Here is an 18,253-nt window from a genome sequence, read left to right on the forward strand (position 1 = left end):
CGCTCGGTCTGCTTTTATAGGCCTCCTTTAACGGTTCATCCCTTTAGTCTCCAGTCTCCGGATCCAAAGTCCAGGATTTTACCGTTGGCCCGGTCCAAAGTGCAACTTGTACCGTTATTCACCTTCAAACCTTCTGTCTCTCCAAACTCTCCTTTTAATAGGTTCAGAGTCTCCACACTTTCTTTCTCCAGTTTCAGAGTCTTCAAACTCTATTTTCCCATGCTCAGAGTCTCCAAACTCTCTTTCTCCAGTTTTAGAGTCCAAACTCTCTTTCTCCTAGGTTTTGCACTGCCGTTACTACGCGTTGACTTGTTGCGTAACTGGCCACGGTCGGCCCTCCTCATGCGATCACCATCTGCATCTGTGCGGAGCTTTAACTCCTCACAGTTGATATGGTTCCTTCAATTTAATCTTGTAATGTAATGTAGGGACTTGATACAATCTGATTAAAACAGGATGGAATTCCGTACCTAACAAATGTATAATATGTCAAAGAATACCTGTAATTTTGATGATATTAAAATGCACCTACTTCAGCGCATTTATTTATTTATTTATATGAACAATTCATATGCATTTAAAAAGCATAAGTTGCCGTTACAGGATTTATATGACCATTTCCATTTTGGTGTCTAAGGACAAGGAAAGTTGCATCTTTGAGATTTCCAAAGAAATGTTTCTCACAATGAACATCGGTATCAGAATAATGTTTATCTTCAGGGCCAATATTTTTCAAAGAACAAAATCTATTTCCTCAACCGCAAATTCCTGTCGAATCCTTCTCGGCTACCTCAGTCCCAACACTAGCTTTTTAGTTCCTGACGTTAAAAGGAACAGATTCAGTAAGTGATCATAGTTAAAGATATATTTTGTTTTTATATTATTTCTATTAAATTAATTTTTTTATCAGTTTTATAAAACTTACCAGTTGAAGGAAGAGATATTAACCCTTGTTGTTTATATTGTTTAGATCAAGATCACTAGAGGAGTCGATCTCCAAATTAGTCGATCTAACTTAAACTTTCTATAGTTGGGTAACGAGTAAATTGTTTTTTCATTAAAAAAAAATACGTTACCATAACTATGCACATAAGCACTTGGAGAGTAAACATTCCGAACGATAAAAATGCTAACGTTGTAAGTGCGATGTCCGATATGTCCTTGAAATTTATTTCTTTCTTCTGGTTCGAGAAATCGCTTAAAGAATTATGACGCTCCGTATGTCCCTCATATCCGGATATGTAATCTCTTTGAGGATGATCATATCCTTAAAGGAGCTTTTACAAAAAAATTGTTAAGATATTTATAACTTGGAACATACCATTTTTATAGTTTTTCTTCAAAATTAAGTTGAATTTGGTGCTCAATTTACCAGGAGGCTGTAAGAGATAAATAGATGAATGCCTTACAATGAATAATAGAATTAACTTACAATGAAATTATTTCTAGGTGCCTGAGCACCCTCATAAGCGTAACCAGTAATGTCCCCGTAATCATATTCTTCGGTCGCTATGGTATTCGCCTGGTTAAGATCTGACGATCTTCGATATCGGGTAATTAGACTTATTTCCTTTGAATTTGTATTTAAGTAATATAGAGCCATTAAACTGTAAAAATGTATAGAAATATATATAATTTGACACATCGTAGAGAATGATAAAGTAAGCTAGAAGATCAAGCTTCATTGTAAAGGATTTAAAGTATCACTAGTGAAGAGAAGAAAAAATGTAAGGTATACAGAAAATGACAAAATTATTTAATCTTATTTACTTAGTTCTAAACAGCCAACTACTAATTCAGAGTGTAATAAACGAATGCAACATATGAAATTTAGCAAAAACGGAACATAAAAACACCAAAATGATGATTGAGAAAAAAGGAATCGAAGTGCCACTTAACGGTGTAGCAGTCGTCGAGAGACAACAGAAGACAATAAATGAAAAAATCAGTAAATTAAATTAATCCGATGATGCAGAAGTTAAATTAAACAAAGTAGGAACCATCCATACAACCATGAAATTAAACATGACACGAGTGGACACACACCTGCTCAAATTTTCTTATACGCTGGACATCCAATTTTAGACACTCAAAAACACTCGGATATTGATCCTGATCAAGAATATATATACTTTATATGGTCGGAAACGCTTCCTTCTGCGTGTTACATACTTTTCAACGAATCTAGTATACCCTTTTACTCTACGAGTAAGGGGTATTATTATTATTACAAAACGCAATTTAAGAAACAAAAGAAAACTAATACCGTTAAAATTCCACAGGAAGCTTGTGTATAACATCACTGTCTAAGAATTAATTTAACGTAAATCGATGTCATCTTAAATTATCTGATAACAAAATTATAGACACACATGGGAGTGTGTACAATACACTAATGAAAAAATTAAATGGCATATATGCATATTAATCCGCAAAATATGCTGAAACGTGGAGTATTTGACATAATAGGTTTATCTTTTAAAGTTCTTTTTGGTACACTTGATAAAAATAAAAGGGTTAAAATTAACCAAAAAAAAAAATACACTTTATAAATTGAATGACTTTACAAAAACAACCGCAATAGTAGTGACACACACTTAACTCATGCAATTTATTGAATACACAGAAGACATAGAAATGGACTTTTACGACTTAGAATTTTTAAATCCAAAATTACGCAATTACGACAAACATCAAAACATCAACTTGGATTGACACAAAAAAAAAAAACAAATTGTTACTCATTTCACATATCCCAAATAACACCAATAAAATAATTCCCGAACACGACATGTTGGCACGCCCACTCTAACGCCCACAAACCGCACAAAGCTTCCCCGCCCACTCTTTTGAAAATGTTGCTGATATTTTTTCACATTTTTGGCAGTCTTGTAGTTTTGCCACGCCTACTCTAAGCTGCCAATAACTGTCAGTGTGGAAATTTCTCCTTTGCACTTCCACCAGCTGAGTAACGGGTATCAGATAGTCGGGGAACTCGACTATAGAGTTCTATCGTGTTTTTATACCCGTTGTTCGTAGAGTAAAAGGGTATACTAGATTCGTTAAATAGTATGTAACAGGCAGAAAGAAGCGTTTCCGACCATATAAAGTATATATATTCTTGATCAGGATCAATAGCCGAGTCGATCTGGCCATGTCTGTCTGTCCGTCTGTCTGTCCGTCCGTATGAACGCTGAGATCTCAGGAACTACAAAAGCTACAAAGTTGAGATTAAGCATACAGACTCCAGGGACATAGACGCAGCGCAAGATTGTCGATTCATGTTGCCACGCCCGCTTTAACGCCCACAAACCGCCTAAAACTGCCACGCCCACACTTTTTAAAAAAGTTTTGATATTTTTTTATTTTTGTATTAGTCCTAATTTGTAAATTTCTATCGATTTGCCAAAAAACTTTTTGCCACGCCCACTCTAACGCCCACAAACTCTCTTTCGCACTTCTACTAGCTGAGTAACGGTTTTCAGATAGTCGGAAACTCGACTATAGCGTTCTCTCTTCTTTGTAATCTTCATGTGACAGCTATATCTAGTTAGAAATTTTTAGTATACAATTATTTACTGCTATTTAGATATTTATAGTATATAGGATTATATTGTGTTGACATAATTATCGATAACATAAATAACATCAATGGGAACTTTGTTCAAACATTTTAGGTCTAAACGCGGTCTGGCACTATTGAGGGTGGACACGTTTAAGTCTTCTTCGTGTTATAGTCCGGGGATCTGCCATTCGCAGTGCTGTGTTTTCCAGTCGCCTTGCTAAGCTGTTTGGGTGTTAATCCAGTCTCTCCTGGTATTTTTTGGTCACCTCTTGGATTTTGTCTCCTATTAATGTGACCTTGGGATCACGTTCGAAATCAGAACCTTTTTATACCAATTCTGTCAGGTGAATTTTGAAAGCAATCCGTACTCTTGGGTAGCATTAAACTGGACAGGAGCTTATATGCACTTTATTTTCCAAGGACAGTTTATTTCTAGGTGCCACCAGCCAGTACAAATTGTCAAACTTGGATTTAAATGCATGCTGAACTGAGGTGACATGCAGCTAATGCAGCTGCTTCTTGTTAAGACTGCAATGTCGTCAGCATATGTTGCAATTAGAACATCATTTCGACTTTGTTCTGTTAATGGCTGTATGGGTGGGCATATCTGGGGTGAAAATTGAATACAATGTTGGCCTCAAAACACTTTCTTGAGGAACGCCTGCCTGAATTCATTTTAAAAGAGATTTTCATTCAGTGGTCGTCACGCAAAATGTGCATTCTTCCAAGATACTTTTAACAAGTTGAAACATCTGTGATGTGAGGAGCTGGACCAATTCTCGAACTGCTTGGTTAGACTCAACAGTCTCCTTAATTAATCTAAAACTTTGGTCCATTCTTGCGTTTAGAATGGCCGTTCCAGAATGGCCGTTTCCAGTGCCAGGAATTTATTCCTAAAGCCAAGGTCTTTTAGTGGTTTTGATCTTCTCTGAGATTGCTTAGCCATATTTGAGACAAGTTGAGCTAATTTGATTGAGCTATGTCGGCGTATGAAATATTGCCTCATACTAAAACATCGGGAATGAATGAGGTTTGCCTGGTCCTGTAGATAATTGCGCTTTGTCGTCTTCTTCAGAGATCTGTTCGTTTTGCCAACCCGCTTTTCTTGGGCAATATAAACGCACGTTTGCGTGCATTCCCCGAAACACAATTTAGTATTGCTTCTCCTCTTTAAGCTGATGATGCCAAGACTGACAATTTACCATTGATTAATGCCTTACACATTACAGTTATTCTTACTAGCGCACATTGGGCCACCAAATTTGAGTAATATATATAAGGTTGTCAAATATAATACTTTGACTAAAATAAATAAACAAATTTTAATTGTCTTGATGCATCCTTGAAATTTTTGCAGCCTTTCAAAGTCAGCTGTTTGATTGCATACGGGCGATACTAAAAACCGCGGGAAAGATTCTGTTGACTTGCGAGGGTGCCAGAATTTTTGTAGTTTAGCCTATTTTCACAAAAATGTGGAAAAACAAGAGAGAACGCTATAGTCGAGTTCACCGACTATCTGATAACTGTTACTCAGCTATTGGATGTGCGAAGGAGGGACTTCAACACTGACAGTTTTTGACGGTTTGTAGGCGTTAGAATGGGCGTAGCAAAAAGTTTTTGGCATGTCGATAGGAAATTTACAAGACTAATACAAAAATGAAACAAGAGAGAACGCTATAGTCGAGTTCCCCGACTATCTGATACCCGTAACTCAGCTAGTGTAAGTGTGAAGGACAGTTTTTGGCGGTTTGTGGGCGTTAGAGTGGGCGTGGCCAAAAGTTTTTTGGCAAATAGATAGAAATTTACAAGACTAATACAAAAATGAAAAAATATCAAAACATTTTTCAAAAGTGTGGGCGTGGCAGCTTTGGGCGGTTTGTGGGCGTTAGAGTGGGCGTGGCAAAAAGTTTTTTTGTAAATCGATAGAAATTTACAAGACCAATGCAAAAATGAAAAAGTATTAAAACATTTTTCAAAAATGTGGGCGTGGCAGTTTTGGGCGGTTTGTGGGCGTTAGAGTGGGCGTGGCAACCTGAATCGACAAACTTGCGCTGCGTCTATGTCCCTGGAGTCTGTATACTTAATCTCAACTTTCTAGCTTTTGTAGTTCCTGAGATCTCGACGTTCATACGGACGGACAGACGGACAGACGGACGGACAGACGGACGGACAGACGGACATGGCCAGATCGACTCGGCTACTGATCCTGATCAAGAATATATATACTTTATATGGTCGGAAACGCTTCCTTCTGCCTGTTACATACTTTTCAACGAATCTAGTATACCTTTTTTCTCTACGAGTAACGGGTATAAAGATTTTGTTCATGTTTGTTAATGTGTTTTTTGTGTGCGTTTTTTGTGTTGTCCAAAATTTGAAGGACGACTTGCTATTGAGCTTTTTCAATAGCTGTTGCGAATAATAAATAGTCGAAAATTTTCGATACTGTTTGTTTTGTTTATTATACTGGCAGCTAGGGCCGACCAAGAGCTATATCAAATTCAAAAGTTGAGTCTTTGCCGAAAAACGAAGAAGTGACAATTGGTGGGACAGACAGCCGAAATGCAGCGCCCGAGCTTAATGTAGGTAGATAACAAAGAGAGAGTACATAACAAAAAGAGAGAGAGTGCGCACTATGGGCATCGCAACTGCTATTAATGACTATTTCAGCTTACAATATTAAGAGTATAAAATTAGTCTACTGCACAGTTTTGGCGGCTGCATGACCCAACATCCTCCCCCCGTTGGAAGCTTGGTTTCCAACAGAGTCCTCTAGGGGAAGCAGACACAGCTTGTTCACTGCCCGCCTTATTACTCTGCAATTTGAGCGACGGCGTCTCTTCCAGGAATCAACTGCATGACTCTCGCCAAAGGCCATCTCATTGGGGGTAGATTATCGTCCTTAACAAGAACGACGCTGTCCACGGCTACGCCAGGCTTTGGGGTGCGCCACTTGAAGCGCTGCTGGAGCAACATCAAGTATTCTTCCTTCCATCGCGACCAAAAGATTTGCTGAAGAAAGGAGATGCGCTGCCAAGAGTCAAGCCGATTATAGTTTAGGCCCGTTATATCTGGCTCGTCAAATGACGATGGCGGACCACCATTGAGAAAATCGTGATAGTGATTTAGATTCTGACTCTGAAATTTTTTTATATATTTATTTAATATTTAATATTAAGGTTAAGTTCTGAAAAAATTAATTAAAAACATTTGTTGAATTTAACGAGTGCTTGCAGTATTCATAACCATACAATAATGAATTAGACAAGGCCTATCTCATACCTACCTCATGCCTAGGGAAAACGTAGTCAGATCGGTCTGAAATTAGATAAGTTTTTATGTGCATCGACACTATCATATGTACGTATGTAATTTAAGAACCTAGCTTGAAAACATTAATTTTCACCAAAAAATGGCTCGCTGGCCCAATGTGCAGCGCACGAAATCGAAGGTGTGGGGATTGTTATTGGTCGGGAGACATATAGCTTGGAGGGCATATTTGAGGACTGTTTTGCACTGATACTAGTGTGCTCTAGAATTAGTTTTGGCAAGTCTTGATCCATCATAAGATCCTCTTCATAAGTCAGGGTTATTGCTAAGAGATTTTGTCGACAGGGAAATTGTCCCAACCTTGGGCAGATTGGTAATCTGCCGCCTTTACGAGTATCTTAAGATGCTTAAGATGCAATTCCTTTACGTTTGAAACAAACACTTATTGGTACCGATGGGTAAGAATGCGTTGAATTTAGCAATGCGCCCGATTAATTATAAGGTGTTCAGGCAATGCTATTAACTATTTGGAATCAATTTCCAGCAAATAAGTCGATGATTTTTCGTCAATTTGGCGTATGTTGACTTTGAGGGTATCGGTGGTCTGCGGCTTGTTGACATAGACCTGAGACTGAAGAAAACACCACAAGAAAAAGTCTAAATCGCGCATCGCCTTTGCGCGAGATGACCATGTCGGGAAATTGCTCGTGCAGAACATCCATCGTAGCGTGTACTGTGTGGCACGTAGCGCCGTCCTGATAAACCCCATCTTTTTCAGATCCATATTTTCAATTTCAGGCCAAAAGAAGTTGGTTAACACTCACTTTCTGCGGATGCATTGCCACTTGGTGAACCTCGTGTGGATTGGTTTCGTCCCAAATACGGCAATTTTGCTTTTTGGCATAGCCATTCATCCAAAAATGCGCCTCGTCGCTGAAGATGTTTTTTTTTTTGCCAAAATCGGCTCCAACTTCCATCTGCTGTAATGCCCAGTCAGTAAACATACGGCCATTGGTAAGGTCATTAACCCGACGCAAAATTTGCTGTCGTCAGCCAAAGGCCGAGTTTTTGTGCGCGACGCGAAATCGACTGCTGCGGGTTTTCGAGTACACTTTAGCGCACAGCGGCGGTTTTCTAGTCAGATCCCGCGTTACGTAACGCACGGGAACCGGCTTATTGCTTACTGACCCGGTTGACTCGAATTTGTCCACCAATCGGCGGATAGTCGATCATCGCGACCGTAAAACGGGCGAAGTGCGCGGAACGTTGCTCGCAGTGAAGAACCATTTTCAATTGACAGAACAATTTTATGATTGACACGTGCTGCTCGAATTTGTATGGTTTGGGAGGACGGAATGAATATATCACACTGCATTTGACATCTGTCATTCAAACAACATGGCCGCATGAGTTTTCAAAAATCGAGCGTCCCTTTTGGATAACCCTTTAAAAAAAGGGTATACTAGATTCGACGAAAAAAATGTAACAGGCCATATATAGTATATATATTTCATGTCCATCCGTCTCTCCATATGAACATCGATATCCCAGGAGGGCGGGTAAAGACCGGAATAATCGACCATCTAAATCTTCCTGTATGAATATATTGTGATGACTGCGATTCGAGAAACTCAAAACCCAACCCAGCCCTGAACCTAGTCGGCAAGTTAGATACTGTAATGTACAGCCTTTCCAATTGTATTAAACAAATAAAAAGAAAAAACGATTGTTGAATAATACGCTTAACTCCGAAAAACGATGAATTTGAATTTGAATATTTGCAAAAAAAAAATATCATAATCCGAAAAAGGTTACTATCTCGATAATTGAGGTCATTATAGCACAAATCAGAGCTTTGAGTTGCATGGTAGCTTTCCACTGCTCTTGAGGCACTTAGTCCCTCATAGACTTCTTGTCTCCTTTGGCACTCGCAACGATCAGACATGGAGTCTGCAAAAATTTTGTATTTACCTTCAAGAAAAAAGTGAATTTTTGTAAATAAAAAAAAGGAGTGTAGTTAAAGTTTGAAAAGTGCTGTATAATATTTTTTTAAAAAGAACCGCCTGTGCTAACTTCTCCCCCTTTCAAGCGGTCGCCGTCCCGGTGAACTGCTAGCTCCACTTCAGTGTCAGTTTCTTGTTTTGTTCGCCTCCTAGCCTTCAGGTGATGGTATTCGAGCCAGACGGTAGAGCACAGTAGGAAGGCGATGAGTACGGCGAGTGAGTTGCTGAGGAGGGAGCCTGAAGTGAGTTGTTTAGTTTTATGATTATAGACGTATAAGATTGTTTCGAATCTTGTAAACCTATCTTCGATATTTGGTTCACTACCGATGATTTTCGGATTTTCATTTACGGTCTTGTAAAATCTTTCTATATCAGATACACCATTTTTGCTGATTGTTACAGAAATTTGTACGCCTTCGGATCTTAACCAGTTTTGCAAAGCTATGCACATGAAAGCTGAATCTTTGTCCGCTTTAATTTCCTGTGGCTTTTCCATATCATTGAATATTTTAGTAATGGCTCTTTTCGCTTCTAGCCAATCTCTACTTTTTACTTTCTACTAGTGAGGCAAATTTTGAATAAATATCAATATAAGATAAGAAGATCTGGTTACCCGTAAGATTAAAATCTATCTCGTATTTTTCCCTTGTGTTAATATTTCAAATGTCAATTTTGTGTCTCTATGTTCTGTTTTTGCAAGAATACATTCATTAATAATATTTTGAATTAGTTTTTGACTATCTGGGTAATAGTTTTTTTCTTTAAACTAATTAATGGTTTTTTCTATACCTGGATGTAAAACTTCCTTATGTCTCTTTAGGATTAAATCCTTAAATTCCGCATAAGTTAGTATATCAATTAGCTTCGTGGTACATCTCAATAGTTTTGTGAAATTGTTAGGGCTTATGATTTGTTACTCGTAGAGTAAAAGGGTATACTAGATTCGTTGAAAAGTATGTAACAGACAGAAGGAAGCGGTTCCGCTCATATATATTCTTGATCAGGATCAATAGCCGAGTCGATTTGGCCATGTCCGTCTGTCCGTCTGTCTGTCCGTCCGTATGAACGCTGTGATCTTAGGAACTACAAAAGCTAGAAAGTTGAGATTAAGCATACAGACTCCAGAGACATAGGCGCAGCGCAAGTTTGTCGATTCATGTTGCCACGCCCACTCTAACGCCCACAAACCGCCCAAAACTGCTACGCCCACACTTTTGAAAAATGTTTTCATATTTTTTCATTTTTGTATTGGTCTTGTAAATTTCTATCGATTTGCCAAAAAAAACTTTTTGCCACGCCCACTCTAACGCCCACAAACCGCCCAAAGCTGCTACGCCCACACTTTTGAAAAATGTTTTAATATTTTTTCATTTTTGTATTAGTCTTGTAAATTTCTATCGATTTGCCAAAAAACTTTCTGCCACGCCCACTATAACGCCTACAAACCGCCAAAAACTGTGCTTAAGACTCTCCTTCTCCCTTCCACTATCTGAGTAACGGGTATCAAATAGTTGGGGAACTCGACTATAGCGTTCTCTCTTGTTCTATCTTTATTTGTCTAGAGAAGAAATTGATTGGTCTCTCCGTTCGCCAATCATGACTTCTTCTATCTTCCGCGGCATCCGCGTCATAGTTTTCCTTGCCTGGAAGATATTTTATTTTATAATCGAATTCATTAAGTTTGATTTTCCACCTTTGTTATTTTATGTTCGGCTCTTTGATATTATTGAGCCATACCAATGGCTTGTAATCACTCATTATTTCAAATGGCCCGCCGAATAAGTATGACCTGAAATATTTTGTCGCCCAAACTATAGCTAACAATTCTTTTTCAATGGTAGCGTAGTTAATTTCGTGTTCGTTCAGCGTTCTGCTGGCATAACAAACGGGCTTATCGTTTTGTGAGAGCACTGCACCAATAGCTACATTACTCGCGTCGGAGAAAAGAGCTTCGAAAAATCGGGGTAGATTAATATCGGATCTGAAGTTATCAAAACCTTTAGTCTTTCAAAGGATTCGATGTAGTCTTTACATTTAATATCTATTACAGCACCTTTCCTTAGTTTGAGGGTCATGGGTTTAACTATCTTGGCAAAGTTAGGAATGAACTTGCAATAGAACCCACATAATCCCAAAATGATTTTATCTGTTTAGGAGTCTTAGGTTTTGTTTGGGTTTGGTTTAATGCCATTTGTTGTGACAATATGTCCCAGGAATTCAGTTTCTTTTTTCATGAATTCACATTTGTCTAGCTGCAACTTCAAGTTGGCGTCTCTCAGTTTCTCAAAGACTTTCTTTAGATATAAAATATGTTCCTCCAATGAAGTGGAGTAAACAATAATATCGTCCAAATAGACTAAACAATCTTTGTAGATATAATCTTCCAAAAGATTATTTATACATCTCTGAAAAGTAGCAGGAGCATTCTATAGGCCAAAAGGCATACGTGTATATTCGTAACGCCCATGCTTAGTTGAAAAAGCTGTTTTTGCATTAGAATTTTCGTCCATCTGGATTTCGTGAAAACCCTTAGCTAGATCAATGGTGGTAAAATATTGGCATCTACCCAATTTATCCAATATCTCATCCATTCGAGGAATGGGGAATTTGTCATTAACAGGTATCTCGTTTAGATTCCTGTAATCAACTACCAACCTAAATTTTTGTTTCCCAGAGGCGTCTGCCTTCTTTGGGGCCACCCAAATAGGAGAACAATAAGGGGACTTCGATTTGCGAACGATCCCTTTGCTCTATCATTTCTTTGATTTGTTTGTTGACTTCTTGGTCAACACTTTGGGGGTACTTATAGGGTTTACGGTATACTGGATCCTCATGCTGAGTCTGGATGACATGTTTAATAGGACTGGTGAAGGTCAAATTTTCGCCTTCCCTTGTACTGAATGTCTCTATATTCGTATAGAACTTTCTTTAAACATTCAATTTCCTCTACATTTAGATGTTCGAGTCTGTACTCGTTACATTTGCGTAACTCATTGTTAATCGCGACGTTGACTATATCCTTGTCAACGGACTTGGGATCGAGATATTTTACATTATTGTCCACTGTGTCACTAACAACTTTTAAAGTGAAGCACTTTGGTAATGCGGTCTCCTTCTTCTGTTGTGGATGCTTTGGTTTAAGGCACTTAGGTGCGGTCTTAACCTTTTGCATCTTTGGATTGATTTCCTCCACTGAAGCAGAATCAACCTTTTGCTGTGGGTCGAGGCATTTAGATGCGGTCTCGCCCTTCTTTTCTCTAACACAAACTTAAAGGTTCTTGAACCTAAAGTTACCGTCTCGTTATCATAATCTATCTTAGCTTTCGTATCCTCTAGATACTTTCGACCTAACAGGAAATCATAATTGTCGGAAAATTTGTGGATATAGAATTTCTGAACAGGCGGACATACTGAAGTGGGCTTCATTATTATGCTTTTCATTAATTTTATTGCCCCTTTAATGGTATACACTGTTAGATCTTCTTCTTTTTCTTCTAAATTTTCAAAATGATATTGATGGATGAACCTGTGTCGATCATTCCCTTGTAAATTTTGTTATGATAAACTATTCTTACATGGGGACGTACGTCCTCCTGTGTCACTTGAGTGTCCGAGGCAGTTTGATAAAAATTTAAATCCATTCTGCTTTGGCCACTTTGATTCTCTCGTTGTCTTTTTACCGGCATCTGACCGTTAGTATTATTTCAAGTTGAAGGTTGGAAATTAAGGGAATTGTTAAGAGGATTGTTTTGTTGGCCTTGTGTTAACTCCCTTCTAAACGTGTAATAATTTCCCCTTTGATTAACCGGTATGGGACGAGTGGAATACTGATTTTGATTTATTGTAGGTTGATTCGAATTTTGAGGTTGCGTATAGTTATTCTGATTTGTTCCAGGATAATAATTGCTGTGATTGTAATTTCTATTATTGTAATATCTTTGATTATTGCTTTGACAATGATTTCCCCTGTTCCTGCGTCTGTTCTCTTCTGATCTATTAGAACGCGGATTTTCTGGACTGGCGTCATAGAGGCCAAGCTCCATTGAAGCTTGTTTTAATTTATAAATAGTATCCATATCTTTGCGTGCCATTGACATATAAATTCTATCCGGCAATTTTCGATCTATTACAGATTTAACAGTTTTTTTAACATTTCAGTGTTATTTGATTTATCTACAGGGTCGCTTTCTAATTCTAACTTGTCAAACATAATCCAATATTGTTCTTCGAGCTCCTCGATGAACTTACAGATGCTTCCGGGGTATGATGTAGCCTCCAGTTGTCTTATAAGTTTTACGTATGGCCTGTGATCCTTGAATGCCATCGCCAGGACCGTCTTTGTATCCAGCCATGTGTTTACTCTTTCTTGGGTCACGACCTCCAATGCTGCACCCACTAGTAACCGTTTTACTGCTCCGTAGGTAACGTGTTCTTGTCTGGCATTTTGGGTAGGGTATAAGTTGAGTAGCTGCTCGACCTGGTTAACAAACACAGACAGCTTGCCAGGTGTGCCATCGTAGTAGTTCAGTTCTTTAATTTGATTTAATAATTGATTTAGGTGGGTTTCCGAAAGTTGCGGAACTGCCATGGTGTATTTGTAAGTTTCTGAATACACGGTGTTTATTTTAAATGTTTGTTTTGTTTTGAGTTACGGAATAAAATATTGTAATTAATTCATTTTCCGACCGCACAGGATTTTAAATTGTTTTTCAGATGTTACTGACCACACGGGATTTTTTCTTTTACTACTTTTACGTAGGTTCTTTTGCGGATCTCAAAATAATTTTAGAATCACTGTTTTAATTCGCCGATCCTAGTTAGCTAGTTGTGTAGCGTATCCTTCAATGGATCAGTACCGTACTAAAAGGACTCTTTATTTAACAGATCCTAAAATATAATTTTATTTTACTGAATGATTACAATATTTTTAGTTGAGAAGAACACCGACCGATTTTAATTAGGCCTCAAACTGAACTCTGATAATTACTCTGATTTGATTGACGTTCAAGCCTCGGTTTCGAGCTTTCCTAATATGGACTTAAGACTTTAGGGTTCTGATCAAATGAAGAGAGAAAGCTTTGGAGTTGCTGACTTTAATAGTCTTTGCATTTCTATTGGATTCAAGTCCATTCGCTCTTGGATACAAGTGCTCTTAGATTCTTATAATTTTGTTTATTGAAATCTAATACTTCTGTTTTTCGGGATTGCGAGTCCGAGCTTTGAACGTGAGAACGCAACGATGTTGCGAGGGCTTAAGCATAGATTGTTTAAATTAGACAACGGATGTTAAGTCTACCAGTGGGTGACTTATCAGGTATCTGGTATCTGTTGGGTACATCCAGAGTTGTGTAGGGTGTGTGGGTAAGTTTGGGTGTACATGTTGTATGTGTTTTAGTGTGTAGGCATGTGCTTAAGACTTATGGATATGTCACTATATATAAGAAAATGTGCAAAATGCCAAAAAGCTAATACAACAAAACAGACAGTAAAAACTGACTTGTGCTAATACTTAAAAATTAAAAATAAAACATCCAATGCACACAACCACCTTACAGTTAAAGTAATCGAAAGAAGTTAATGGACTTTTTACGATCTTATATATCGGTTGATCAAACCTATTGGGGGGTATGGCTTCAATATTTTGTTAACTGCTTCAACACGACCCGTTCTATGGTACATACCATATCATCATCAATAGGAAATACTGCACAAAAAAGCGAAGTAGTCCTGTTGAGCAGCGGAAAAACCATCGAGAGCATGCAGGTCAAAGTTAAGGGCGTTGAATAAATCAAAGTGCTGACCCAGCATTGGGCCGGAAACCCGTGCGCAGCCGGCAAACACGGCATATTTGCGTGGCCGCTGCGAGTCTTTGTTAGGTTTAAGAATCATTTTAAGTTTCAGTTTGAATTTGCATTTACCAGAATAAAGAGCGGCAGCTCATCAACTCCGACTAAACGTCGTAAAACACATTTTGATTAATTACTCTGCCAGACCACAAGGCTGGCAGTTAAAAGAGGAAAATTCCTCTCAACGTAAATAACAATTTTCTCCTGCTCCCCGGAACCCCGGAGCAGCCGGCGAAGGAAGCCCTTCACCTCTGGAGAAAACCTGACGGATGACAATATCGCAAGGCGGTGCGATCCATCTTCAAATAATTGGGGCTCAACTAGTAGTAAAAACCACCACCCACCACCACCATCACCAACATCACCCACACAGCCTCTAAATTTGCGGCAAAGCACAACACAGCTTAGTAGTATTCGTTAGTATTATTTCAAGTTGAAGGTTGGAAATTAAGGGAATTGTTAAGAGGATTGTTTTGTTGGCCTTGTGTTAACTCCCTTCTAAACGTGTAATAATTTCCCCTTTGATTAACCGGTATGGGACGAGTGGAATACTGATTTTGATTTATTGTAGGTTGATTCGAATTTTGAGGTTGCGTATAGTTATTCTGATTTGTTCCAGGATAATAATTGCTGTGATTGTAATTTCTATTATTGTAATATCTTTGATTATTGCTTTGACAATGATTTCCCCTGTTCCTGCGTCTGTTCTCTTCTGATCTATTAGAACGCGGATTTTCTGGACTGGCGTCATAGAGGCCAAGCTCCATTGAAGCTTGTTTTAATTTATAAATAGTATCCATATCTTTGCGTGCCATTGACATATAAATTCTATCCGGCAATTTTCGATCTATTACAGATTTAACAGTTTTTTTAACATTTCAGTGTAATTTGATTTATCTACAGGGTCGCTTTCTAATTCTAACTTGTCAAACATAATCCAATATTGTTCTTCGAGCTCCTCGATGAACTTACAGATGCTTCCGGGGTATGATGTAGCCTCCAGTTGTCTTATAAGTTTTACGTATGGCCTGTGATCCTTGAATGCCATCGCCAGGACCGTCTTTGTATCCAGCCATGTGTTTACTCTTTCTTGGGTCACGACCTCCAATGCTGCACCCACTAGTAACCGTTTTACTGCTCCGTAGGTAACGTGTTCTTGTCTGGCATCTTGGGTAGGGTATAAGTTGAGTAGCTGCTCGACCTGGTTAACAAACACAGACAGCTTGCCAGGTGTGCCATCGTAGTAGTTCAGTTCTTTAATTTGATTTAATAATTGATTTAGGTGGGTTTCCGAAAGTTGCGGAACTGCCATGGTGTATTTGTAAGTTTCTGAATACACGGTGTTTATTTTAAATGTTTGTTTTGTTTTGAGTTACGGAATAAAATATTGTAATTAATTCATTTTCCGACCGCACAGGATTTTAAATTGTTTTTCAGATGTTACTGACCACACGGGATTTTTTCTTTTACTACTTTTACGTAGGTTCTTTTGCGGATCTCAAAATAATTTTAGAATCACTGTTTTAATTCGCCGATCCTGGTTAGCTAGTTGTGTAGCGTATCCTTCAATGGATCAGTACCGTACTAAAAGGACTCTTTATTTAACAGATCCTAAAATATAATTTTATTTTACTGAATGATTACAATATTTTTAGTTGAGAAGAACACCGACCGATTTTAATTAGGCCTCAAACTGAACTCTGATAATTACTCTGATTTGATTGACGTTCAAGCCTCGGTTTCGAGCTTTCCTAATATGGACTTAAGACTTTAGGGTTCTGATCAAATGAAGAGAGAAAGCTTTGGAGTTGCTGACTTTAATAGTCTTTGCATTTCTATTGGATTCAAGTCCATTCGCTCTTGGATACAAGTGCTCTTAGATTCTTATAATTTTGTTTATTGAAATCTAATACTTCTGTTTTTCGGGATTGCGAGTCCGAGCTTTGAACGTGAGAACGCAACGATGTTGCGAGGGCTTAAGCATAGATTGTTTAAATTAGACAACGGATGTTAAGTCTACCAGTGGGTGACTTATCAGGTATCTGGTATCTGTTGGGTACATCCAGAGTTGTGTAGGGTGTGTGGGTAAGTTTGGGTGTACATGTTGTATGTGTTTTAGTGTGTAGGCATGTGCTTAAGACTTATGGATATGTCACTATATATAAGAAAATGTGCAAAATGCCAAAAAGCTAATACAACAAAACAGACAGTAAAAACTGACTTGTGCTAATACTTAAAAATTAAAAATAAAACATCCAATGCACACAACCACCTTACAGTTAAAGTAATCGAAAGAAGGGCGTTGAATAAATCAAAGTGCTGACCCAGCATTGGGCCGGAAACCCGTGCGCAGCCGGCAAACACGGCATATTTGCGTGGCCGCTGCGAGTCTTTGTTAGGTTTAAGAATCATTTTAAGTTTCAGTTTGAATTTGCATTTACCAGAATAAAGAGCGGCAGCTCGTCAACTCCGACTAAACGTCGTAAAACACATTTTGATTAATTACTCTGCCAGACCACAAGGCTGGCAGTTAAAAGAGGAAAATTCCTCTCAACGTAAATAACAATTTTCTCCTGCTCCCCGGAACCCCGGAGCAGCCGGCGAAGGAAGCCCTTCACCTCTGGAGAAAACCTGACGGATGACAATATCGCAAGGCGGTGCGATCCATCTTCAAATAATTGGGGCTCAACTAGTAGTAAAAACCACCACCCACCACCACCATCACCAACATCACCCACACAGCCTCTAAATTTGCGGCAAAGCACAACACAGCGGCGCGGGAAAAGTGAAGGGAATAAGTGACGAAAGAACACACACACCGAAAAAAATCATGTGAGTGGGAACCGTTTCTAAACGCATTTTAAGTTTGCTGCACAGTAGCGTTTTTAAAAAAATATATAATAATAAAACGCCAATGTTACAGTGAAAAAAATTATTTCCAACAGAAATTATTTTAAACAAAAAATATTTTCAACAGAAAGTATTTTACACACAAAAATATATTTCAACAAAAATCAATGTGAACAAAAATCATAATCAGAAAATTCAGGAGCTGGCCAGCGCGTTGGCAGCAACACGTTCAGATATAACTAAATATTCTCCGTGTAGAGTGACTTTAGACGCCGTTAAATATTTGCCTGAATTTTCGGGGTCACAGGAATCATATATCTCGTGGCGACAAGCGCCGATAGCTGCATATCGCATATTTAAAAATTTCAACGGCACCTTTCGCCATTACTAGGCAGTGATAATTATTAAAAACAAGGTTAGGGGCGCGGCCGATAACGTTTCATCCTCGTTTGGCACTGTACTGAATTTCGATGCTATTATAAGTCGGCTCGATTTCACTAGTGACGCTTGTCACTCGTCCAATGCATGTCATTGAACAAGACATGGGCATTTTAAAACAGGGAAACAATATGACCCTGTTACAGTATTATGACGAGGTCGGAAAAAACTCACCTTACTCACAAATAATACTCATATGTCTCACGAGCCATCGACGGCAAGAATATTGTTCGAAAAATTTCGAGAGGACGCCTTGCGTATTTTCATCTCGGGACTTAAGC

General features: G+C 38.4%; 1 protein-coding gene across 1 annotated transcript; it reads right to left on the minus strand.

Moving 5' to 3' along the window:
• Window positions 1-310: 310 nt before the first annotated feature.
• Window positions 311-2,830, minus strand: LOC26534754. Its single transcript, XM_015189265.2, has 6 exons — window positions 2,603-2,830; window positions 1,433-1,607; window positions 1,322-1,379; window positions 1,077-1,267; window positions 926-1,024; window positions 311-818 (listed from the first exon to the last, which is right to left on the minus strand). Exons 2-5 carry the CDS (start codon window positions 1,601-1,603, stop codon window positions 1,016-1,018), a joined length of 429 nt encoding a protein of 142 aa, XP_015044751.1. The 5' UTR covers window positions 1,604-1,607; window positions 2,603-2,830; the 3' UTR covers window positions 311-818; window positions 926-1,015.
• Between the last annotated feature and the right edge of the window lie 15,423 nt (window positions 2,831-18,253).

The sequence above is a fragment of the Drosophila yakuba genome, unplaced genomic scaffold, assembly GCF_016746365.2.
Source record: "Drosophila yakuba strain Tai18E2 unplaced genomic scaffold, Prin_Dyak_Tai18E2_2.1 Segkk50_quiver_pilon_scaf, whole genome shotgun sequence".
Lineage (NCBI taxonomy): Eukaryota > Metazoa > Arthropoda > Insecta > Diptera > Drosophilidae > Drosophila > Drosophila yakuba.